We start from the raw sequence: 26865 nt of genomic DNA on the forward strand, positions 1-26865 counted from the left end.
ACTTAAAATCTTAGTCTGCATCAAGAAATTTCTAATCCATAGCCCTTCACACATTCCTTCATATACTGCAATAAATTCTGCCTGCATTGTAGATGTTGTCACTAAGGTTTGTTTCATAGTTTTCCAAGCAACAGCCCCTCCTGCAAGCATAAAAACATATCCACAAGTCGATTTCTTGGAATCAGGATAATTTCCTGCAAAGTCTGAGTCTGTGTATCCTACAAGCTTCAACTGTTCCACTTGTCTATACACAAGCATGTGATTTTTAGTCCTCTGCAAGTACCTGAGTACTTTCTTTCTAGCTACCCAGTGTTCATGACCTGGATTAGACTGAAACCTGGAAAGAATACCAACTGCAAAAGACAAATCAGGTCTAGTGCAGACCTGAGCATACATGAGGCTTCCAACAAGCCTTGCATAAGGCTTGGACTCCATATCCACCTTTTCTACTTCATTCTTGGGACTTTGTTTCTTAGTGAGCTTATCTCCTTTAGACATTGGAACCTCCCCTGATGCACAAGTCTCCATGCCAAATCTTTTCAGAATTTTAGCAATATAGTTTTGCTGGGATAAACCTAACAAACCTTGTGCCCTATCTCTTATAATTTCTATTCCTAGTACATATGATGCTTCACCTAAATCCTTCATGTCAAAATTCTTTGACAGAAAGGCTTTGGTTTCTTTAAGTAGCTTTAAATTGCTACTGGCCAACAAAATGTCATCAACATAAAGTACCAGAAATATAAATTGGTTTCCAGATGTTTTGAGATAGACACACTCATCCACTAGATTTTCAGTGAATCCAAAAGAAGAAATTACAGAGTCAAACTTTTTATACCATTGTCTAGAAGCTTGTTTTAAACCATAAATGGATTTTCTTAGCTTGCAGACTAAGTCTTCTGTTCCTGGTTCTATAAACCCTTCAGGCTGCTTCATGTAAATAACCTCATCGAGTTCTCCATTTAAGAAGGCTGTCTTGACATCCATCTGGTGTAGTTCCATATCAAACTGAGCTACAAGTGCCATAATGATCCTAAAGGAGTCTTTGGTTGAAACTGGGGAAAAGGTTTCAGTAAAATCAATACCCTCTTTCTGTGTGAAACCCTTGGCAACTAACCTAGCTTTATGTCTCTCAATATTCCCATTTGCATCTCTCTTGGTTTTAAACACCCACTTGCAGCCTATAGCCTTTTGTTTGGGGTCAGGTTTCACTAAATCCCAAACCGCATTGTGGTTCATGGATTCAATCTCAGCTTCAATCTCAATAGCTTGATTGAAAGTGACTGGATCATTGTCATCTGCAAGATCAATTTCAACTTCATGTTCTTGCAAATAAACAATGTAGTCAGAATCTTCCCCCTCATAAGTTGGTTTCCTTGCTCTATGAGACCTTCTTAATTGGGGATTTTGATTTTGTTGTGGTTCTGCAGGCTGATCTTGAGGTTCTACAGGCTATGGTTGATCAGGTAAGGGTTCAGGGTTAGCTTGATCGTCTGCAAAATGCATTTCTTGATCAACAAGTTGATCTTGTGCATTGTGAGTTTCTGGAACACTAGTGGCTGCTTGTGTATCTTGAACTATAGGCAATATACTTTCAGTATGCTCATTATCCACAATTTCTTCAAATTCTGAAGATAAATCTTCCAAACTTGTATTGTGAATTTTCTCATCCAAGAATTTTACTTGATGTGTTTCAAAAATTCTTGGTGAGTGTTGAGCTGCATAAAGCTTATAACCCTTAGATTTTTCAGGGTAGCCTATAAAATAGCAGATTACTGTTTTAGGATCAAGTTTGTTAATGTTTGGATTGTAGATTCTAGCTTCTGCAGGGCAGCCCCACACATGACAATGGTGGAGGCTAGGCTTTCTGCCACATCATAACTCAAAAGCAGTTTTCTCTATAGCTTTACTAGGTGTTCTATTGCAAACATAGTTTGCAGTCCTTAAGGCTTCACCCCATAAAAACCTAGGTAGGCCTGTTGTGCACATCATGCTCCTGACCATATTCAATAGTGTCCTATTCTTTCTCTCAGCCACACCATTTTGCTGAGGATTATATGGTGTGGTATATTGAGCCTTAATGCCTTGTTCTTGCATAAACAAGGCAAAAGGACCCTTTTGTTGTCCACTCTCTGTGTATTTTCCATAAAATTCACCACCTCTATCTGATCTAACAGTTTTGATTTTCTTTTCTAGTTGTTTTTCTACTTCAGCCTTAAATATTTGAAAGGCTTTAAGTGCTTGAGATTTTTCTGAAAGTAGATAAACATAACAATATCTAGAAAAGTCATCGATGAAGGTTATGAAATACACATTTCCACAGATTGTTTGAGTTCTAAATGGACCACAAATGTCAGTATGTATGAGCTCTAAAAGTGCTTGGCTTCTATATGCAGTCTTTTTCCTTAAGTTAGTTATCTTTCCCTTAAAACATTCAACACAATCTTGTAAATCAGAAAAGTCAAGTTCATTCAAGATATTGTTTTTAACCAAAATTTTCAATCTCTCTTTTGATATGTGGCCAAGTCTTCTATGCCACAAATATGCAGACTTTTCATTGCATTTAGTTCTTTTGACACCAGTTAAGGTGTTACTCAATGTGTTATTATTTTCAACAAGAGAAATTTCTTGTTGACTGTGTGAACAATTTAACTGTAGGTAATCTTTCAATATAACACCAGAACCAATTTGAACTGAATCTTTAGAAATAATAATTCCATTATCGTCAATAAGAAGTCTACATCCAGATTTAACCAAAAGAGAAACTGAAATTAAATTCCTTCTCATGGAAGGTACATAATAAACATTATCCAAAACTAACAACTTTCCTAAACCAAGATCTAATTTTAAGGTTCCAATAGCTTTGACTGCCACTCTCATGCCATTGCCTACACACAGGTTCACTTCATCACTTCTTGGGACTCTCTTCCTTATGAATCCCTGCAGAGAATTAGTAATATGTAAGGGGCTTCCTGAATCAATCCACCAAGTTTTTGGTTCAACATTAACTAAATTAATTTCTAAAGAAAATAGTGAGTTAGAATAATTACCCTTTTTGATCAACCAATTCTTAAAGCCTGTGCAATCTTTCTTCATGTGCCTTACTTTCTTACAGAAATAGCACTTGAACCTAAATGGTTTGTTGGCTTTAGCTACTCCCGAGGTAGATCCATTGTAGATGGTTTTGGTAGGCTTAAGCTTAGACTGGTTCTGGTATTTCTTCTTAGGCTTCTCAACAAGGTTGACTGAGGTGCTCGGCTCTTTTTCCTTCCTAATCCTGTCCTCCTCATCTACACAAATGGCAATCAGCTCCTTGAGGCTCCATTTTTCCTTCTGAGCATTGTAGCTGGTCCTTAGTTGGCTGAAACTATTAGGCAAGGAATGCAGTGCAGTGTGCACTACATAATCATCAGTGACCCCCATGTTGAGGTCCCTTAGCTGAGCATTAATCTCAATAAGCTTCATGATATGCTCTCTCACTTTTCCTGTTCCAGTGTACTTAAGGTCGTTAAATTCCTTTGCCAGCCTAGCTGCCTCAGCCTTATCACTTTCCCTATACATGTCATGAATGGCATACAGAAAATCCATGGCTAGATCAGGTTCTTCTATGCTACCTCTAACTGTGTCTGACATAGTAGTCCTAATCACATTCTTTGCCATCTTATTAGCTTTATGCCACTCCTTATAATATTTCTTCTCTTCATCAGTGCTCTCACTAGTAAGCATCTCAGGTTCATCTTCAGTTAAGCAAAGGTCCATGTTCTGGTTCATGGCTAGGTAAAAATCAACTTGGTTTCTCCACTTCTTGTAATTATTGCCAGTTAGGAGCTGAATGGTGTTCAAGGTCACAGTAGGGATTCCTAAAGAACAAAAAACAAAATAAAGTTTTGTAAGTTTTCAATCCAAAAGTTCTTATTATCTTAAGTTTGATGTTTTCTGTGACTTAAGTAATTTCAAGACAAAATAAACTACAACATAGAAAACAAAACACAAGCAATGCCATATTTCAACCAATAGCCCTTTTATCTAAAATTACTATCATGCAACACTTTTAAGCAGAAGACATAATATTCTGAAGGTTCCAAATCAATAAACCATAACTGTTGAAAACAAGTTATCCAAATAAAACAAATCACATCTTTAGACAGAAATTTGTATTCTAAGTATCCATATTTGAAAACAACAGTTATGCATATTGCTATTTGCATTCTAAAATCATACTGTACTACTTCTTTGGAAGCAAAATTATATGCATAATTTTAAAACACAAGATACAATTTTCAGGTTTGTTAACTCAAGGCCTTCTGCAAGAATTAATGAAGAATGCTTTGTGCAATATGTTCATTTAAACCTACAGAAAACACAAACCAAAACGAGCTTGAAAACTTGTTTTCTATCCGGATCAATGATCTTTATAAGAAACTAAGCTCTTTGTACCTGTAAAATTTTTAACAATGCCAAAGAATTTTGGGAGATTTCTGCATACATTGTCATACCAAAACATAGATACAAAACTCAAAAATTCATCTCAAACATGCATATCAGTTCACAAGCAGAAGTAATACAGATATGCAAACACAAAACCAATTTCACAAGGCACAGAACCATCCAAGAAATCTAAATTTCATCCGGTCACCATCTACTCTAGCCTATGCGCACGCCGGGAATGCTTCTAGGGTTCTTGTGCTCAACAATCCACAAAACAAAATTGAATCGAAATTGAATTTTTCTGTAAAAACCAACCTTTGCAAATTTCTTAATTTTGCTGCAAAAACATTTGCGGAAGCATGAATTCAAAAAACCAGAGTGCAGCAAAAAACATCCTTCTTGGCATCTTGATTCGACAGCATAAGGGTTTTGAATTCCCAGAAGGATGAATCATCCTTTGTGCTTTCGATTCCAAAACCCAGAAAACCCACTTAACTTAAATGATCGTTGTAAAACAACGGTCACCTTCTTTAGTTTCTGAAGGAGCAGGTTTTCGGGCCGGGTATGGGCTTGGATCAGCACATGCTGTGACTTGGGCCTTGAAGGTTTTTCTGAAGAGGCAAAACGAGGCCTGTTTCTTTGCAAAGCAAATTTTTTTTTTTTTTTTTTTTGAAAACATTAAAACGATTTTTACATCGAAAATAAATTTGAAGAACAATTTGTGAGCCTAAGCTCTGATACCAATTGTAAAACTAAATTACAAACAAGCTCACACAATTACATGTTCATTATTGACTTTAAACATACCATTGACGTCATAAGTAGAAGCCATTGCTGCAGCTGCAAAAACAAGGATGAAGACGAGGTTGAAGTCTTCTGCTATTCACCAACTGTAGCTTCTGAATGGGCAGAACACAATGCTTGTAAACGGTGGTGATAACAGGGACCCTAACCTCTTATTTATACAAGTACTAGTCCTAAGAATCCTCCCATAAAGGTTTTCCTTAAGGATCAAGTCTTGTATCTAAGAATCCTAATGCATCACAGTTTAGGACTTTCTTGTAGTCCAATTAATGGATTCCTAATCCAATGATAAATACACTATCACATTAGATATCTAGGTTGATTCTTTTCCAAATCCATGTTGTATACGATTTAATGTATTTGATGGTTTCCTTGTTACTCTAGGATAACTTGTGATGAGTCCACTTTTGATCTAACACAAGCGGCCAGTCTTTTCTCTCAGTTGAGGTCACCGGAAAACCAGTACTTGCTTGCAAATTAAGGTACTACTACTTGTTTGGACCCAAAATGAATATTTTGGTCTGACAAGGCACGTGTTGGAGAAATTGAGCCAATATCAGTGGCTCAAGATATATATTGTCGACAAGTTCGAAATATATATTTAGAGGCTAAATAAAGCCTACTATGGAAGCATGGAAGCATGGAAACATGAAAAGTCAACTTTAGCACATTTTTCTACTTCGGCTAGGAAAAAACCGAGCTAGACAAGGAAGGAGGGGTGGCAGACTAACCAAATGAAATCGAAATGTGCTGAAACTTTCCAGATCCATTCTAGACAGCCCAAGGATCATTTCTTATGAAGAGTGCAAGAGTTTTTTTTGAGTGGAAGGCCTTCAAACAATCAGCCCAATTTTCTACAGAAGCAAAACTGGAAAACTGGACCTGTAAGAGGTCCAGCAGCATTTTCGGCCCAACCACATGGAATAAAAATCTGAAAATTTGTCAGGATGATCTAGACTCATAGTGGAACATTTCATATGAAGACGTCGAAGGCATATAATGAAGTCTTGTTGGAGAAATAATTGAAGGAATAAAGGGACAGAAACTGACCTAAAACCAGCTCAATATTCACATGTTCATGTTTCCTACCCACATGAAGAAAGCTAGATGCTTTTCTTCTTTTTCCTTGGATATATTTTTCAAGACAATCTCTTTAATAGATCATCACCACTTCCATGTTGCTGCACCTTCATGCTTTGCTTTCATTCCATCTTTTCTCTATCTTTTCCATATTTTACAAGAGAACTTAGATCTACTTTCATTATTTTTCTTCCACTCATCATTTCACTCTTCTTTTTCTTCCCTATATAAACACCTTCTCTTCTCATTCTAAAACACACATTCACAACACAACATCAAAACATCTCTAAGATGATCTAAGTTCTCTCTAGAGCAAACCTCTCTAAGAGCAACTCCTCTCCCTCTCTTTCTCTTTCTCTTAGCGGTGATCACACTCCTAGTCCTAGTCTTCTCAGAAGCCGACTTTCAGTGCCACCAAACCCTCTGTCAACGTACTTCGGTCCTAGTCTCCTCGGGAGCCGACGGTAGTGCCGCGACCACAACGGTTACAGAACCAGCCAAGCAAGGGTAACGCCCTAGCAACCCAGCCAAGCTAAAGTCACGCTTTAGCAAGTTCTCTCTACTTCCTGGTGGTTCTCGCTCTGCTCGATCTACAACATCGAGTATCGATTTGGTGACGCAAGAAGATTAGCAAAAGTCCTCACCACGAGGCACAAAGAATCCCACGACGAGGTTGGTGCTCTCCTCGTCCACAATTGCTTGAAAGAAGTCAGGTCAAGGGACACCCCCGACGACCGCACCCGAACGGTGCTGGCACGCCCGCGCAGAAAAGAGACTGTTGACCAGCTGCAACAAAATTGGAGCCAAACACTACTGTCTTTGATGAGTAGCCCTACAATTCCCTTCCTTTACTCTGTTTCTGTGTGTATTGCTGTTTACAGTTTTAAACTTTGTATCTATAAAGTTGTAAACTTTAGCTGCGTAGTTGCAAACTTTAAATTTTGACTTGATTTGAGCTTTTTCTATTTGATTGATGGCCGGTCTTTTGTGTTTCGTGGGATTGTATTGGCGTTGTTGCTTGATTCTTTAATGTGAGCCTTGCATTACGAATCCAAGGTTGTATCTTTGAGTTTTACTATTAACTTCTAAACATACCATATAGGTGAATCCTTGAACCGGTAATATAATACACGGCTTAGAGGGCAGGTCACAAATTGGCAAGAGAAGCAAACAAGACATTTTGATGAGTTCCTCTCTTGCAGGATGATGGGTGCAAACTAGAAGAGTTAGCTGGTTGCCACTTGAATCTGATAATTACAAAGATTACTTGTAGTAATTCAGGAAACTCATTCGAGTTAAAAGGATTCAGTTGACATGCTTAGGAAGTTAGGATTATGTGTGAACACAATTTGGCTGGTGGTGTTGCTAAAACCAAAAGATCTCATTTCAGCACATACTTTACTCACAATGGTTATTCACCTCAATGATTTTTCTTTAATCAATTTATTTGGATTAAGTAGTTTTTGGCACATATTTTCAATGATGTGTCGATATATCCAAGGTTGATGATCTGACTAAAGCTGCAAAGTTGTTTGATCTAGTTAATGTGCCAATGTATCATCACATTAAAAACAACTTACAAAGGGATTATGTTTTATAAACTTCGTGAGAGTGAAGAGATCAGTTGACATGATCAGGATTATGTTTGAGAAAATTCTTGCCACGGTATGTATGTACTTAATTCTCTAGAATTCCTTCTATTCACCTCAATTGCTGGTCTTTAGCTTATTTCTTAGAGTTTGTATTGCTAGATTATCTACTGTTGAGTGTTTATGTGGACGTTAGCTTACGCTTTGATTTGGGGTATTTGGTTCTCCAAATGTGATTATAACCATCCTCGTGCTCATTGGCAGGGAACTCCTTGTAGTTCCACTTCTACTACTGTTTGGATCGTAACGCCACCAAATGCGAAAAGAAGCAAACGGAATGCTAAGGATAGTGCAAAATTTTGAGTGAGTGTACTTGTTCTGGATCCAAGTTTTTCTAGTTTGTACATCATCACTGTATTAAAACACATGTACATAATTTACTCAACAAGGATTCAAATTTAAAACTTTTAGTGTGCATCAACTGCTGTGATCTCATACGTTAAACAGCTCTTGTTTGATTACATTTTTTTAAAATACAAATTTTAATAAACAAAGGAAGGAAATCAAGAGTGATTACATGTCATACAGAAAACTTATAAATACCAAACTATATAGTATTTGAAGAAAGAAACAGCATTGATCACAAGTGGATTTTGGACTCAGTTATTTGAATTTTGAAGTATAGAATTTAGTGATCTTTAGATTTAACCACTATTGTCCTGTGAATTATTCCTTTCAAATTGGTAACCACCTAATAATCGATGTGTTTGATCATTTAGCTGAAGTCATTTTGATGAGGCAGGAACTAGATGGACAAGATTCAGTGAAAAACTAGAAATCAATAGAGGTGCGATCTTTTTTTTTTTTTTTTTTGATGACAGGGTACGATCTAAATTATTGAAATATTTAGTGCTATACACTTTGGCTGTAAGAGTTGTATTCACTAGGCTTGACTGGCTTGTACCAATGGGACCGCAGAAAGATCAGTATTTTTTAATAATTTATATTAATTTTTTTTTTTTTTTGATGACTAGAAAGATCAGTATTTGGTTGTGTATAGATTTCACTTGTTATATATATTAGATTCATTTCAACATTTTATAGGTCCATTCAATTCATAAGATTAATTGGATTCCAACTGTGACAGAGTAAAGGCTTCGATCAATTCAAAGACTTTGATGCTTGTATTACCCAAAAAAAAAAAGAAAAAAAAAAGACTTTGATGCTTTACTTTTGTCGACATTATATTTGATCCAATCACCTTTGGTGCCTAAAGTCATCACATGAGCTAATCTGGAACTAAAAGTCAAGATTCACTTTGTTCTCCAACCTGGACTCTGTTCACTTTGTAATCCACGGCTTGATTGATGGGCCGTGATTGAAGCTTGAATGAAATGGGAATTTATGGTGTTATCTTTGTAATCCCCATTTAGGATTGAATTTTTGTATGAAACCTGGAAATATCAAGACACTCTTATCGCCTGTGTGTGTATAAAATCTTTCGAGATGTACCTTTCGATGTCTACAGGTGAAGATGCTGTAGGGCCATAACACCAATAATTTCCTCAAGCTTTACCTTTCGATGGGGGCCAGCAAGTGGACAAATTGTAGGATGGTCGGTTCAGTGACCAATAATTTCTTCGGTCAAATTCGTAGGGCAGAAGTTTCAGGAAATGTGACGCGCTCCTTCCTGGAACTCTCCTTCCTGTCCTGGAAATAAATTGAAAATTTCACCTCCTTTCACATTCTAGTACAACTGTAAAACCTTTTGATGTCCAAGAAGAGATTCTTTTTATGTTTCATCATCAAAGCGTGGACACTCGCCTTTGCATGTTTCATCTTCTAGTCTGCTAGTCTTCTTCTTCCAAAGAAACTGTAAGTATGTATTTCAATTTGTTCAATTCAATCGATTCAGTTTAGATAAAATTTTAAGATTGATTTCGAATACAATATGCCAATTATATGGTTACTTTTGGGCAGAGACAGTGATAAACTCATAATCGTTTCTTCGATCGCTGGCGAGGTGAGGACGAAATTGCCATTGCTGGTTTGCTGTGATCTTTGGATTGGAGCAGTTTTTCAGGTATGTATAGAGAAATGTTCTAGCTTTTTATAGAACACCAATTTCTTTTTACTTTGAAAGAAAGCTTTAGTTGATTAAATAATGGAAGAAACGATTAAATTTTGAAAGAAAGCTGTTTTGCTTTAGGCCTTTAGTTTATTAAATGTTGGAAGAAAGCTGTTTTGCTTTAGGTCTATTGGTCTATAGTGCAGAATCCATGCATTTGCTTTAATAGATCACATGTACTTTTTTTTTTTTTTTTTTTTTTTTTTTTTTTTAAAAAAAAAACCCCACCCCATTCCCACCCTTGATGGGGCTCGAACTCCTGACCTCTTATATATGAGACCAAAGCCTTACCACCCCACCAAACACACACACCCAATAGATCACATGTACTTGTAAGTTCAAAGCTTATTCTCGGTTCTTTTTCCAATATGCTTGATCTAGGAGCTCTTTTGAATAATATATTGTCATTGCAGGTACTTGTTAATTTGTTATATATTAACTTGATAAATTATGTGGACTGAGGAGCAATTGCAAGCAATGGCGTGAATGAGATTCTTGGCACTTGTATAGACGGTGGTACATGCACATCTGACTAGGTGTGTATTTTTTTTTTTTCAATTAATAAAATTCTCTGGCGAGATTCTCCATAATAATTTGTTCTTTCTTATTATGAAGTTCAAGCCCACCCCAGGTTTGAATATTAGATCCGCCACTTAAAGTTACATAGTTGTAAAGCCTGAGCCAATGACGGAGGATAATCAAGAACCGGTTGATGTTGATGCCTCTGCATCTCTTCCTTCATCATCAGCTCCTCGGTGGAAGTATGATGTGTTTTTGAGTTTCAGGGGTTCAGACACTCGCCAGGGTATTACATTTGAATTATACGATCGACTGCAAAACAGTAGAGGAATCAAAACATTCATGGATGACCAAGACATTCATCCAGGGAATGATATTTCTCCAACTCTCCTTATGGCAATTAAAGAATCAAGGTTTGCAATTATTGTTCTCTCTCAAAACTATGCCTCTTCCACTTGGTGTTTGGAGGAACTTAGAAACATTTGTGAATGCATGGAAGAAGACAAGAATAGAATTCTGCCACTTTTTTATCGTGTGGACCCTGATGATGTACGATATCAGAAAAAGAGTTTTGCAGAAGCTTTTACTGAGCATGAAAAACCAGAGCAACACGGATCAGAGAAGGTGCAGCAGTGGAGAGATGCTTTAAAAAAAGTGGCAAATTTCTCTGGATGGCATACACTGCATTATAAGTAAGCATGATGAGACCTTTTTTTAATTAGTAATACTTGTGCTTTTGGATTTATCATTAATTTTCCCGATGATTTTCTGATCCATAATGCTTACTTGCAGAACTGATAGAGAACTTGTGGATGCCATTGAGGAATCTGTCTGGAACAAATTACGAGCTACTGAAGATGAGTTGAAAATGTCCATCGGAGATTTTGAAGCATTTGCAGCAACAAAACAAGCCATTGATAAGGTCATGATTGCGCTAAAAGATGATGAGGCCACTACCATTGGAGTCTACGGAATGGGGGGCGTCGGGAAGACGACAATGGTGAATTATGTCGGTGTACAAGCCCGAGAAAATAGGCTTTTTGATAAAGTGATTTTGGCTGTCGTATCCCAAAACCCCGACTTGATGAAAATTCAACAGACATTTGCAGAAATGCTGGACTTTGAACTCAAGAAGAAGACAGAAATTGTAAGAGCCCGTGAATTGAAGAAGAAAATAATGAGAGAAACCAAGATCCTCATAATCTTGGATGACATTTGGAAGAGAATAGAGTTTTCAGACATTGGAATTCCGAGCCACAGTGAACTTCAAAGATGCAATTCCAAAGTTCTACTGACCACCAGAAAATTGGATGTTTGCTGTTCCATGGATTGCCATGCAAACATACATCTCAATATCTTATCAGAAGAAGATTCTTGGAGCTTATTTGTGGAGAAAGCAAGGAAGTCTTTTGACAAATCATCCAATTTCTATAATATAGCACGTAAGGTGGCTAGCGAATGCGCTGGTCTACCAATTGCTTTGATATCAGTTGCGAGGGCTCTTCGAAATGAAAATTTGGATGGATGGAAAGAAGCTGCTCGACGACTAAAAGCGTCTCAACCTGCCAACCCTGAAGATGAGGGTGATGTTTTCAAATGCATAAAGTTAAGCTATGATTACTTGAAATCTGATGATTCCAAATCATGCTTCTCGCTTTGCTGCCTGTTCCCAGAAGATTATAGTATCCCAATTGAATACTTGCTCATGTATGGCATTGGGAAAGGAATGTTTCAAGATTTAAACATGGCAGACGCCCGAGCAACAACATACTTAGTGGTGAAGGCCCTTAAAGATTCTTGCTTGCTTTTGGACGCTGGAGATGACAAATGTGTAAGGATGCATGATGTCATTCGGGATATGGCAATACGAATTTCCTCATCTGAAGACGGCCAGCGGTTCTTGGTGAAAGCTCGCTGTGAATTGAAGAATTGGCCACAGATTGATGCAAATAAAGGCTACTCTGCAATCTCATTAATGAAAAACAAAATTCGCAAGCTACCCGAAGAGCTGGTATGTCCAAACCTCCAGATTTTATTACTACAAGACAATGCTTCTCTAAATGAGATCTCAGAATCTTTTTTCCATAGTCAAAATGAATTAAGAGTCTTGGATGTTAGCTCCACTTGTATTTCATTACTACCCCAATCAATCAGTTTCCTAGCCAACCTTCAAGCTTTGTATTTAGATGATTGCAAGCACAGAATTGACATTTCTGTAATCGGAAAACTTCGCAAGCTTGAGATTCTTAGTATGAGAAGAAATGCTCTGAGCAAACTTCCACGCGAAATAGGACAATTGACCAATCTAAGGATGCTGAATGTCAGTGGTTCACATATTTGGACAATTCCATCTACAGTGATATCAAAGTTGCATAAATTAGAAGAACTGTACATGCAACGTGTATTTTCGTACTGGGGGCGTACAATTTATGGAGAAGGAGAAGGAGAAGAAACCAATGTTGGCTTTGATGAATTAGCTGGTTTATCATATTTAAGCATTTTGGAAGTTTCCATATCAGATGCAAATTGCATGCCTAGAAGTGTTGAGGTCGAACCGAATTGGGTTTACTTGAAGTACTTCGATATTCGCATTTGCAGCGACACAGATGGACATTTCGAACTTAGGAGATATCTATCTGGTGATTCTGGTCGTAAGTGTAGATCCTTGGGTCTTCATAGTACTGCCATAGGAACCCTTCCGGACTGGTTTGTCAACGCTGTGGTAAAGAAAACTGAGAGGCTGAGTTATGAAGAATGCAAGGGGTTGAGTAACATTCTTGTGGAATATGACCGTGGGAGGTTACATGGACTGAAAGTTCTCTCTGTAAATGGTCGCTGTAAGAACTTGAAAGAATTGATGAATGCAATAACATGTGTTCCAGATATGCCTGTGTTTGAGAACTTGGAAGAGTTGTATCTGGAAGACCTGGATGACCTGAAGCAGTTATGTGTTGGTGAGTTACCAACTGGATCTCTCTGCAGTCTGAAATTATTGGAGGTCCATTGCTGTTGTAACTTGGGGAATGTGCTGTTGCCATCAAAATTGTTGCAGAAACTACCAAATCTGGAAAAACTAATATGTCAGACAAGTGGAGTGGAATATGTGTTTGGATGTGAAGGATTTGAGCCGCCGGATCAAGCAAATCTGAGAGAGATGAAGTTGTTCGATCTAGACGCAGTAAGAAGCATATGTAATGGTCCCGCTCCACGTGGAATGTTCCAGGCTCTAAAGGAATTGGCCATTGAGAGGTGCAACATCCAGGGAAGTCTCTTCACATTTGATGTAGCTCAGTGTCTTCTTCAATTGGAAACCCTTGATGTACGCGGTTGCCTTGTGTTGGAAAGAGTAATCGAAGCAAGGAGGGAAACATTGAACAACAAGAAGACCGTTCTTCCAAAATTGAAGAACTTATGGTTGCAATTTCTTCCAATGTTGTACGAGGGAAGTGCTACTGTTGATTTTGAGTGTCCTTCATTGGAAAACTTGCTTCTGAGGGACTGCCCCCACTTGTCATTTCAATCCTCTGCTTCTGACTACTTCCACAGCAGGAACCAAGTCAATGAAGATCTGAGTCTGTCAGATATATTTAAATGAATTGAAGAAGACCGTTCTTCCAAAATTGAAGAACTTATGTTTGCAATATCATCCAATGTTGTACGAGGGAAGTGCTACTATTGATTTTGAGTGTCCTTCATTGGAAACCTTGCATCTGAGTGACTGCCCTCACTTGTCATTTCAATCCTCTGCTTCTGACTACTTCCACAGCAGGAACCAAGTCCAAGTCGTCCGACCTGCTTTCAATGATCTTCCATGCTAAAGGCCTAAAGCACGGGAGCACTCAAAGGGATTTGACGATTTTGTCCTTCCCTTCCAATCAATTTACACTCACTTGCCCCTGCCACCTGTTCATCTGCTGAGCCACCACCTAATTCTCGGCTTCACACCTGTCGTCTTTTCTCTGCTGCGCGGAAGTGAATAGAAGCTGAGAGCGGTAGAGATTGATAGGGAGAGAGAGTCGCTTTCAGTCTATCTGTTCTTTCGATTTGACGGTGGAGGTCTCCAATCTGACAATCTGTGCTTAGGCACCGAATCAGAACCTGAAGAAGAAGAAGAAGAAAAATCACCCAGACACTCAGATCGTTTTGAGGTATTTTTTTTCTTTTCTTTTATTTGCTTTGCTGCATTTTGTGGGTGGATGTGATCTTCTTCCAAAACCAAGCATCGATTCAATCTGAATTGAATCCTATGTTTGAAGGTTCTTGCTGAGGCCATCGGAATCGTTCAGCCAAATTAAGGATGTGAATTGACTGAGATTGACGACCCGAAAAGATGGCCCGCCTGTTTCATTTCATTCGAATTTCCTCTCTTTCCCTATATTCCACACCAACTTAGCCTCCGCCTAGAGAGAGGGAGTTTCCACCTTTCAAATCAAACTCGGAGAAATCAAGTTATATATCAGTTGCTATGGTTAAAGTTTCAATCTTTTTACTGGTCCGTGAATTTTGGTGTTCGGGTATGATCAGTTTGCTAATTTCTATCATTCTATCACTGTATCTTATGTTTATTTGAACTAGGTGAATGCATTCAAGGAGAAAATGTCAACTCTTTGTCTCTGTTTAGTCATAATGGTAAAATTTAGAGCTAAATGCACTTTAACTTGCTGAGACTTCGGGCCATTGATTCTTAGTTTTGTTGAACTCAAAGTTGTGGGTATGTAAAGTGTAGATATATGCTTTCTGCTCTGTGTTTAATGTGTTATGTAAGTAGTGAATTATATGAATTAGCAAAAAATATTTTGGTTTTTTGTTAGTTGTTGTTTGAAGGTCTAGGTTATAGTTCAAGAGGCTGATCCTTGCTGGGTTTGAAAAAAATGCCTTAAAATAACTTCATTAACTTTGTGAGTAACTTGCACTTTTATTGCAATACGCCTCTACCACGGTGTGACCTTGATTTCTTAGGACATATTTTTCACTATACATTATTTGTTTTCATTGTGGAGGTCCTGCAGAAAAATAGCTTGATGCAGGTAATTGGTTTCTTTTATCTTTTCTCTTATAGTCTGCTTACATAATTGGTAGGCTAGTTTGAATTCCTGCTAGTAAACAAATAGAAATTAAAAGCTGTTTTGGTGAGTGATCTATATATAAATGAGAGAGAGAGAGAGAGCTTTTCCATAATTAACATTATTTATTTGCTTTCTCAATATATCTTAGAGATTATTTGTTTGCTTTTTTAATCTTTTATTGCAAACGAGTTCCGCTTTCAAAAGTTTAATTGTTAGTTGGTTTCTTCAGATTTGAAACAATGATGCAAGTTTTTGATTTCTTAATTCTATGTTTCCTAATTGCACCACAGTTGCATGCTTGGGATTTTCCTAAACAATGATGCAAGATTTCAAAAATTTAATTGTTGTTGACTTATTTACTTCTCTTTTATTTTCATTTGGCAAGTCGTGTAGAACGCGCCAATCGAGTCCAATCCGCTTACATTTGAGGTACGCCTCTGTGTCCTATACTTCAATTGTCTGATAATTATTTTCCTTTTTTCTTTTCATTGTCCTACGGCAAACGGTTCTATTAATTTTTTTGATTCACAGATAGCAAATATCGGTGGCCAAAAATTGGATCATATGTTTAATAAACTAAACATAGCTGATCACTTTTCATCACACTCTCTCTCCTAGAGTCCTAGCAGCCAATGAATTGTACACCAGAGCTGATCTACAAAACCCACATGGCCATACGACGGGGAGTTAGCCAACAGCTGCCGACGGGTTCTGCCTTTCTTTACTCTGAATTTGTTCTAGGTATAATTCCTTTGGATTTAAGCACGGATTCATCGATGTTGGATTTTATGGATGTTTTAGGTGTTGCATGTTCCTTTGTGTGAATTTGAATCTTAATCTTCTCTTGATTAAAACTAAAATCCTAGAAATAATTATTGTCATATAGAACAAGGTGAAATTAAGTTGTTTTCTGCTACAAGCATGTGGGTTACGGTTAATAATTACTGCAGTAGGGTTTCTGAATCAATGTTGGATGAGCATAATTGTAGAATCTTATTTTAGTTTGTTTATGGAAAGACTTGTTCTAGGCCAATTTAATTTGGAATACAATGACAATGAAACCTTTTTCTACAATTGGTCTTTGTGTATATTGCTTGCTGCGGTTAGTGAAGGAACCAATGAAGCTGCCACTTACTCCTCCCATTTTGTTCCTTCATAGAGGGCCTAAGGCTTTTCAATTGCAGACCCTGATTCACTGTCTATCATTTTGTACAATATTGGTTTTTGCATTGCTAGTTATTCTAGTTATGACATTAGTCTCCCTGTTATGTTTTTATAGGGGAATCAAAATATTAAATTGGCTCATGTAATTGAAAGTATTGAAGGGGTGTAGATGGAGTCTCGTGGCAAGTCACTGAAGGTATATGCACCATACATAATTTTGATGCAAACATTTGGTTTATCTGTTACTTTAAGTAGTGAAACTGATAATCATTCCAAATGACAAGTTATTGACTGCAGTTTCCCAGTCTACCCCAGTAACAGAGGCATTTAATCTAGGTGACGATATTCTATGGCAAGGGGTGTTCGTGGTATCTCTGAGACTGATATAATCACGGTATGTGATCTTTAAAGATCTTGTAATTATGACCTCTATCTTGATGTTAAGTACAGTTTAATTAGACAAAAAAAGGAAAGCAAAGGAAAATTTTTAAAGGAAAATGAGAATGAATGCCAAATTACTTTTACTTATTTGTTCATATACTACATCCAGTAAGAGTGCTTGACAGACTCTATCTCAATGCTTTCCCTAATGTGTACATCGTAAGGGCACCAGTAGTTCTGTATGAATACTTATTACTCTTTTCAATGGGTTATTATTATTATTATTCTAAAACTGGCACCCAGTTCTGAATATAGTGATATAGTGATGATATATTTCAAACTTCTTATATTGATAAGCTGAATTTATAACTTACAAGCATTGCATCGGTATATGCTTGGAACGTCATCTTTAGATCAATGGAGTTCTATAATTGCTTAGTTGATATTTGTAGTTTCCTGTCCTATTTCCTTATGGTCATATTTTGTTACACTAGTTGATGGTCATCACCTTAAATGCAGATTCCCGGGCTGGCAAATGTCGACTTTGCTGATGTAAGGGCTATAATGGTGAATGCGGGTTCTTCATTGATGGGGATAGGAACTGCAACTGGTAATTTGTGATTTACTAACTACAATGTTTACAGTGCTAATATGATGTCAGAGTCAGAGGCTTCACTTATGATTTTGGACATGATTGTGGTGGAACCTAATTACCATAGTGCCTTCCATGATGGCATGTGTGAAGATTACTTTTATGAATGACATCAAGAACTTCTCAGATTATTGGGTTAGTGTGTAGGAGGAAGGTCATCTAATCCCTGGTTTGTTAAAATTTAAATATATAGGTATTTGTTCCTCAGTAAGGTACAGGATAAGGCCATAAGCTTTGAGAAATGTTTATTTGATTTGGATGTTACGAAAGAGGGGAAGTGCCCTTTGCTGATAATTTTTTTTACTTAGAATGATTTCTTAGTACTGGAGATGGTCTGAATATGTAGTTTTAGTTGCATGTGATTTGGAGCGTGCATGGCAATAATTTTGATACTAAAATGACCTACCAGGCTACCACTGAAACATGTGTCATCAACATAGAGAATTCAAATTCTTTGGTCGTAGCCAATCCCATCTTCTAGATTTATGCTTGTTAGTTGTGACTCTTGTTCAATGCAGAATTTTACATCTTTTTTGTTTTGGAAAAATTTAAAATGACTGGAGTTCTGTGTGAATTAGCTATCAGCTGTGAGATTTGCACAAAATATTTACTTCGAGGGTTATAAGGATGATGTGAAATTTCCTTGGATGCTTTTCAAGATATAACATATATCTCCATTTCTACCTTCTATAACATGTTCACAAAGTTATCTATGATTCTATACTATGAATAGTTTTGTCATGTGATTGAGTTTTGGTGCATTAGCAGTTCATTTCATCAGAGCCTATTTCCTTGTGCGAGGACCATTCACCTCATTTTTTTTTTTTTTTTTGATGCAAGGAGATAACTGTCTTCTTCTTTTTTCATTCCTCTTTGGGAACACGGAAGACAAGAGCAAGAGATGGTGCATTAAATGCCATTCAATCATCTTTATTAGATATTGGTATAATGAGGGCTACTGGAATTGTCTGGAACATAACTGGTGGAACTGATTTGACACTCTATGAGGTACCACTTCTTCTGATTGGCATAAAAACTTCTTACCAGAACTTCCTGAATTCCAGTATAATTATTCCCCATCTACTGAATTCTCCAAGTTGTGGTTTTCACTCACAGACGATATGAGACATTTCTCTTCTGCTACACTAATTTTGGGTGTTCTCATAGGTAAATGCTGCAACAGAGGTTATATATGATCTTGTTGATCCAACAGCAAATTTAGTATTTGGAGCAGGTACAGGATAAGCTTAGAGAATTGTTTATTTGATTTGAGTGCTACGAAAGAGGGGAAGTGCCCTTTGCTGATAATTTTTTTTTTTTTTACTGAGAATGATTTCTTAGTAGTGGAGATGGTCTGAATATGTAGTTTTAGGTGCATTCTCCATGTCCTGTGATTTGGAGTGTGCATGGAAATAAGTTCTGATACTAAAATGACTTTGTCATCAACATAGAGAATTCAAATGCTTTGGTGGTAGCCAATCCCATCTTCTAGATGCATGTTCCTCTTATGCTTGTTAGTTATGACTTGTTCAATGCAGAATTTCACATCTTTTTTTTTTTTTTTTGAAAAGAAACAACTCTTTATTAAAAAAGAGAAAAACAAAATACAAGGAGGCGGACTAGGAGTCCGCTTTAAAGAACTAAAGACAGCTGGGTAATATTCTACAGCTCAGGTATTATACTACAGCTGCTTGCCAATTAAGAATAATATAAGAAAGACTATAATCCTTAAATTCCTTAGAAGTAGAAGCCCATAAGGATGCCCAGAATTTGACTCTCTCCCACATGTCTTCCCTCTCCAACCCTCCATAGTTTTCAAATATTCTTCTATTTCTTTCCAACCAGACCACCCAACAAACTGCTAACACCCCACATCCCCAAAGGGTTTTTGCCTTATTCCCTTTGCCGAAAGCTAAAAGGTTTTCTTTTAGCAGTTCACTTCTATGTAATGGAGTTGTCCAATCCACTCTTGCCTCCCTAAAGAGATTTTTCCATAAGAAAATAGTGACTTCACAGTGCACAAAGACATGATCAGCACTTTCCCCTTGGTTTTTGCATAAAATGCACCAGTGGGGAGAAAAACAACTTCCAGGTCTTTTCTTTTGGAGGACATCACAAGTATTCGTCTTTCCCAATACCACAAGCCATCCCAAAATCTTCACCTTTGTAGGGACCTTGACGTTCCAAATAAACTTTGCAGGAGCAAAGATGGGATCTGAACCACCACTAGTTAAAAAGCTATGGAAAGATTTGCAGGAGAATTTCCCAGTAGGCTCAAGCTTCCACCTCCTTTCATCTGAATTGGACTCCACTAATCTGACATTTTCCAGTTTAGCCAACAACGCGGCCAACTCTTCAATTTCTTGGTCATTTAAATTTCTCCTGAACCCAAAATCCCAACTCATTGGAAAGGTGAGAGGGGTAGCTAACCTTTCCACCAAATAGTTAGTGTGAGATTTCACATCTTTTTGGTTTTGGAAAAATTTTAAAATGACTGGAGTACTATGTGAGTTAGCTATCAGCTGTGGGATTTGCACAAAATATTCAATGAAACCTTTTTCTACAATTGGTCTTTGTGTTTTGTGCTTGCTGCGATTAGTGAAGGAACCAATGAAGCTAGCACTTACTCATGCCATTTTGTTCCTTTGTAGAGGGTCTTAGGCTTTTCAGTTGCAGACCTTGATTCACTGTCTATCATTTTGTAAAATACTGGCATTCGCATTGCTAGTTATTCTAGTTATGACATTTGTCTCCCTGATATGTTTTTGTAGGGGAATCAAAATATTAAATTGGCTCATGTAATGGAAAGTATTGAAGGGGTGTAGATGGAGTCCCATGGCAAATCACTGAAGGTATATGCACCATACATAATTTTGATGCAAACATTTGGTTTATTTGTTACTTTTAAGTAGTGAAACTGATGATACTTTCATTAATTTGACCAAATGGCTCTATTGTTCCTTCTGACAATCCATGGTAAAGCGTTTGAATTTAATAGCTTAAGTTGAGCTTGTTGAGCTATTTCAAAGGTTGGTTGAACTTGAGCTATTTCAATATGGTAAGGTGGTGCTCTCAGTGGAGGGTTACCTCCATTCCCAATGAGTTCGATTCATTGGCTCACAGTATGGTCTATCGATATGTACTATCAACACACATAAAGTATATTTTAGAAAGAATTTGTTTAGGTACCAGTTTTATAAATAAATCCTTGTTTTTGACATGTGCGTACTTCCCTCCCTGGCCTGACTTTTCGGTTTTTTATGCCAAGTGAACTCGGTACATAATAATTTGCATGACAAAAATGTTGTGGGAATGTTGTAACATGTTTAGTGGTTTGTTGGTGTCCAGGTGGCTCTATCCGAATGGAATTGATTCTTTCTTCAAAGTGACTCTGATCTGGGAGCATTCCCCCAAAAGAATGGAATGAGCCATCTCAAATTGAAAGGTACAAATGTCTACTTTTTGATATCTGGTTGATTGCAAGTACTATTTTCTTTATTGATATGTAGTTGAGTATGAAGCCGTTGAAATGGCATGAAACCAATCAAAGCCTAATGGCTTTTTGAAGAGGTCTGTATGAATTAACCTGCTCAAGACGTTGAGGCAACAATATCATGCAGTTTTTTCTTCTTCACTACATACTAGTGGAGTAAACATCAACTTTGTGTCTAGAAGTATTTACTTCTGGTTGGTTTAGGCTTGTAAGTTGCTTTAGGTTTATATTTCTGGACTAGGTAGTGCAGTAAGTTGAATTTACATATCTGTACAATGTTAGATTTTGATCAGATGTGATGATGTATAAGCGTATATGAATACATTTGCAGACACCATTTATATGTTCAACTATTTTATGTTTTTATTTTTTTACTATATTCTTGTACTATGTTTTTGATTTTCAGGCATTCTTACAAGTAAATCTGGGTTACCATCAATTGTATCCTAATTTCTTTTGCTTCTGTGAGCATCACCGGCCACTTGTGCTCTATATATTCTGGTTGGTTCTAATCTCATTTTTGTCCTTCGAATTGATACCTATAAATTCTTTTTGCTCCACTATGCTCTGTGTTTGGCTAAACAGTGGTTGATATCATGTTTTTATGTGAATTTTTGCATATAATAACTTGAGACGTCCGCTAGTTAAAATTTATAAACTAATTAATACTCTGATAATTACTTCGCATCAACTTATACTTGTCTCTTTATTTCTTTTGATGCCAAAACGAGCCATACTGTCATGTTAATATGAAGCAAAGCACCTAAATTCATTGCGAGTGTAACTGTGTCAATATATGGTTTAGGTGATTGAGTGATTGATGCGTAGAAGTCAATCACCTTTTGGTGCGGTCTTGATCTCCTACTTGAAATTTTTAACTAGGATACTTGAATGTTGTTCTATGTAGGTTTGCTCAGATGTGCAAGAGTTGGAGGCTTAGATGGGGTATTGATACCTTGGGCCTGGGATTAAACATGGTAACTTTACTGACCATGATGTTCTATTTTCATTTGGTTGGTTAATGATTAAACAATAAGAAGTTGATTAAGATACATCAGCAGAAGAGGTGGCCTATGTATATTCATTGCACTCATTGGTTCTTTGGCAGGTACTGGAAATCATTACGGCAAACATCGTGATACTTGTTCAACCTTGGTGGGAGGGGCTATAAGTTATGTATAGAGATGGTGTCCTGTGTTGCAAGTTTGTAAAGATGATGTCGGCAAGCTGTGTGTGTAATTCAGTTATGCATTGAAACGTACCATACAGGCGAATCATTGATATAGTAATATAGCTTGGATTAAAGACCTTGAATTGGCAAGAGAAGTAAACAAGACATTTAGATGATCGAGTTCCTCGCTTGCAGGTTGATGAACTTATATGGAATGCAAGTCAGTCGGTACACTAGATTGAAGAGTTGGGTGATTGCGACTAAAATCAGATTACTGCAAAGATTTCTTGTAGTAACTCCAGAAACTCATTCAACTGAAGCATTCAGTTGACATTCTCCGGAGTTTTGTGAATGCATTTTGGCCAGCCAGTAGGTTTCTTACAAAACCCTTTTCTCTAAATCGTTGCTTCCTCCATATGCTTTCTGTTCTTTTGTAATGTACTTCTTGTGGTTGCTTCAATCTATCAGCCGATGTCCTAGAACTCAGTTCATACACACTTGTAACCGCAAGAAGTTGTGTTTTCAATTTTTTCCCCCTTTGGGTATAACAAAGTACAGACTTGGTTGCTAAAACCAAGTAAGAACTCATTTCAACAAGTACTTGCGTCACTCATAGTGGTTATTCACCTCAATTAATTTTTGGTAACCATTTCATTTGGATTGCATAGTTTTTGACACATTTCATTGATCTAGCTGATGTGCCAATCTATAATGATCTGAAGAGTAACATCCATGAAGGATTCCAACAGGCATCCCATGAACCTTGTGAGTGTGAAAATATCAATTGAGATGATCAGAATTATGTTTCAGGAAACTCTTGCCACGTTAACTCCGTTTGTACGGAGGAATACTACATACTACTGATTTATATATATCACAACAGTATAACAAGTCTCGTAAGTTGATATTATATATCAGAAGACAATTGAAGAGTGCAAAGTATAATTGGTATAATAAGAGAAAATCTTGTAATACGTGGGAGCACGAAATTGGTCCAATCAGCCAATAGAAAAAAGACACATTAACTAACAAGGTATTTTTGGATTTCAAGTGTAATAAGTGGTTTGTTTCAGTTTTAGCCATATAATTTTACTCATTTCTCTACATTGCCTTCTCCCCTTGGCTGGCCGTTGCTGCAACCTCACTCTGCCATATATCAAGAGCCTACTTTACATTAGATTTCCACATGTAAAGATGTAATTACAAGAGTTCTTAAACTAAATCTTCCGGCAAGAGCTTTTTTTTATGACAAATCTTCCGGCAAGTTCATATAATCAAACTATTGCAAATCCTCATCAAAGAAAAAAAGAAAAATTTATTTTAACTAAAGATATATAGATTTGGGCCACTGCTTCATACCACACCATTGACACAAGGCTAGTCTAATGGACCATTTGTGTGTAAGTTTCCTAAATGGGGAGCTCGATCTGGACCACTCCTGAAGCTCTTTTTTTCTAAATAAGGAGTGGAAAATTATATATATAACCTGTCAAGTTCTCCTTTATCGATCACAGGAATGCGTCATCACTGAAATGATGAGTGGTCTCTGTTTTTCCGCCTTTTTCATAAATCATTTCATAAGTGGTTGGTGGCTACATCTAGGGCCGGCCCTGAGGGCTGCTGCCTGAGGCGGCTACCACTCTCCGACGGGCCTCCGCAAAGTTTTTTTAATTTTTTTTTTACTAGCGCAGTGGTAACATAGATGTGCTGTTGTTTGCAGCATCAAGGTTCGAAACACAGTGGCCTATTTTTTGTCTTTTTTTTTTTTCTTTTTCTTAATTAGTTTTTTTTTTTTTTTTTTTTGTCTTAGTTTCTTTGCAATTAAACTTTTTTGTTCCTTCTTTTTCCAGCTTCTATGGAAAGAATATTTTGAAATTGAATATTAATGTACTTGCCCTTTTTTCATTGGTTTCTTTTGTAGTTAAATATATTCTGTTTTGAAATTGAAAAATTATGTTGGAATTGAACATTTTTTTTTTCCTTGCATTACCATTAATGTAGGGGTTTAATTTATATATATATATAAAAATTTGTTCGATTATATGATTTTTTTATGTGAGGCCACATTTAAATTATTTGCCTCAGGTCATCAAAATGTCAGGACCGGCCCTGGCTACATCTCATCAGTCTAGTTCTATGTTTCTAGTGCTTTACTATGTGGCCAACTTGGCTTGTTAGAACAAATGTGGTTATGGAAATTGTTTGCTATAATACCAACTCAGAGAATATTTCTAGCTGGTGTGAGTGCTAGTGTGTCCTTATTCAATTCCCTTGAAAGTTATAGACATCCACATATTTGAGCATTTGCGGATGGGTTAGGTCCTGTGATCGATGCTTACAAGTTACAACACACAGTATTCAAATCATTCACACTCATTTACTGGATTTCATTACTTTGTTTGAGCTATAGTTTCTTAAGAGTGTATTTTGAACTCTTCCAATTCCATACTTGCACTTTGTTAATTTAAAAGGTTTCTTTTTTTCATCAATTAATTTCAAGTTCAATCATTAGTGATTGTTGTACAACGAGATTTAGGTGGCTTACTACTTCTATGGGTATCACATAGTAGATAGTACTGTGAATCTGAAATTGCTTCACTTGGTAAGAGAGATGGTGAGATTTTACCTCAAAATCTCCAAATACTATTAAGAGTTAATATTATTAAAATGTCTTTTATGAAGTTAAACCTTCATTTATATATATATATATATATATATATACAGCGCTTCTCAGCTGCGGACGTCCGCAGATTTTCCTTCGGTGCGGATTTGAGGTTTTGACCCACTTTTCGATAATATTTTCACATCTTAACCGTTCAGTTTTTAGGTCCCAATGTATAGATCACCTCTACAAAATTTCAGCCAAATCGGTGATCGTTAAGGCATCCAAAACTGCAATTTACACGAACGAACCGAATCTGCCGAACCAGAACCGTTCGTTTATATTGTTGTAAATTGCATTTTTGGATGCCTTAACGATCACCGATTTGGCTGAAATTTTGCAGAGGTGATCTATACATTAGGACCTAAAAACTGAACGGTTAAGATGTGAAAATGTGATTGAAAAGTGGGTTAAAACCTCAAATCCGTACCTTTTTTCTTAGGTGCGGATATCCGCACCTGAGCAAAGTTATATATATATATATATATATATATATAGTCCGCCTAATTGGATGGCTCCTATCTGTTACTACTTTTGATAATATAGTGATGAGTTGAATCTTTGTTTAAACAAACTAGCTAGATTTACTTTGCCTCGCTTGTAAACTGCATGCAGTCAGAGTAATCTACAGACTACAATCAGTTGTGTTTTGTTTTCTTAATAAGTTTTACATTTGTTTCTTCATAGTCAAATAGATGCATGCATGCATTCATTAATTTTGCTACTTGATTTGTTGGATGACATTGAACTGCAATCGTATAGCACTCAAGGCCCAACCCTCATATAGTCATATCCCTTCCCCTTTACATTTTTCCAAACATGAATCCCAAGTCATCTTCTTTATCAATTGTCTCAATTTTGCTCCTTGATCCTCCTCTGTCCATCAACCTCTCTGTCTTCCTCTCACAATTAATGAAGTCGTTGCTGAAGAAACACAAGTCGATCTGGTGAGGAGGTAGAGGTAAGGAAGTCGAAGAAGGTAGAGAAAAGGAAAAAAATATATATGGGCAAAACTGAAAATTTGGTGATAAATTTTTGAGCAACTGAAGATATGAATATAACTACGTACTCTTTCATAAATTAAACCCTAGTAGTTTGAAGCTTTATTGGAAATGAGTCTGATATATACCATCATAAACCACAATTATCATCACAATAGAATTATCAAACTATGCAAATTCCAAAGTTCTAAAGAGGATAGACAATACATGCATCGATACATTCATATATGCATGCATATGCATATATACAAACATACCATGTGTGTGTGTGTGTGTGTCTGAATCGGACTCATACACAACTTGGTTGTCTGATGGAGATCGACATAAATTTCAAAGAGAGGAGAAAGAAAACCATGGGCTGCTAGTGGTCACCGTGAACAACTGAAAATATCTTTTTTGGGATCCACAGAATGTCTCCCTCCTGTATTGAATACAACCAAACTAAATTGTGTGCAAATTTTCATGAATATATAATTCCCCAAATAAAATTCCACTATCCCATTGGCCAAAAGCTTACCCAAATCAAAATCAGCCTCACAATCCTCCAAAATCGCATCCAAGGAAGCTGAAAAGAAAGAGAAAGAATCTGTTTATATTCATGGCAATTGTTAGTTTAGGGTTTGAATGAACGTTCATTTTCTTTTTTCATAAATATATAATATAATTCATCCTGAATTCTCAAGCCATAAATCTAAAATATAATCTTTTATAGATAACAAGAAAAACA

General features: G+C 36.8%; 2 protein-coding genes across 9 annotated transcripts; one reads left to right on the forward strand and one right to left on the reverse strand.

The window, feature by feature from the left end:
* The first annotated feature begins 9567 nt into the window (after nt 1-9567).
* On the forward strand, nt 9568-23133 carry LOC133719868 (probable disease resistance protein At4g27220). 8 transcript variants are annotated; one of them, XM_062146062.1, is made up of 18 exons: nt 9568-9780; nt 9882-9984; nt 10443-10565; nt 10645-11240; nt 11341-14696; nt 14805-15062; nt 16000-16043; nt 16146-16355; nt 16894-16974; nt 17063-17172; nt 17679-17769; nt 18652-18819; nt 18979-19045; nt 20583-20663; nt 21160-21256; nt 21711-21805; nt 22212-22281; nt 22413-23133. In XM_062146062.1, the coding sequence occupies exons 4-5, from the start codon at nt 10714-10716 to the stop codon at nt 14141-14143; spliced, it is 3330 nt and encodes a 1109-aa protein (XP_062002046.1). In that variant the 5' UTR covers nt 9568-9780; nt 9882-9984; nt 10443-10565; nt 10645-10713; the 3' UTR covers nt 14144-14696; nt 14805-15062; nt 16000-16043; nt 16146-16355; nt 16894-16974; nt 17063-17172; nt 17679-17769; nt 18652-18819; nt 18979-19045; nt 20583-20663; nt 21160-21256; nt 21711-21805; nt 22212-22281; nt 22413-23133. The 8 variants fall into 8 exon arrangements, with proteins under 8 accessions (XP_062002046.1, XP_062002048.1, XP_062002045.1 ...); XM_062146064.1 differs by having other exon boundaries at nt 9888-9984; XM_062146061.1 differs by having other exon boundaries at nt 9568-9776.
* Nucleotides 19488-20216, reverse strand: LOC133722921 (uncharacterized). The gene has a single exon (XM_062149772.1). It carries the CDS (start codon nt 20214-20216, stop codon nt 19488-19490), a length of 729 nt encoding a protein of 242 aa, XP_062005756.1.
* Nucleotides 23134-26865: the final 3732 nt, after the last annotated feature.

The sequence above is a fragment of the Rosa rugosa genome, chromosome 7, assembly GCF_958449725.1.
Source record: "Rosa rugosa chromosome 7, drRosRugo1.1, whole genome shotgun sequence".
NCBI classification, from domain to species: Eukaryota; Viridiplantae; Streptophyta; class Magnoliopsida; order Rosales; family Rosaceae; genus Rosa; species Rosa rugosa.

Bases quoted from the DNA above. Each gene is read 5' to 3' on its own strand.
- LOC133719868 (XM_062146062.1), top strand. From the start codon at position 10,714: ATGACGGAGGATAATCAAGAACCGGTTGATGTTGATGCCTCTGCATCT. The intron at 11,241-11,340 runs GTAAGCATGATG...GCTTACTTGCAG, and splicing joins TGGCATACACTGCATTATAA to AACTGATAGAGAACTTGTGG.
- LOC133722921 (XM_062149772.1), bottom strand. From the start codon at position 20,216: ATGAGTTGGGATTTTGGGTTCAGGAGAAATTTAAATGACCAAGAAATT.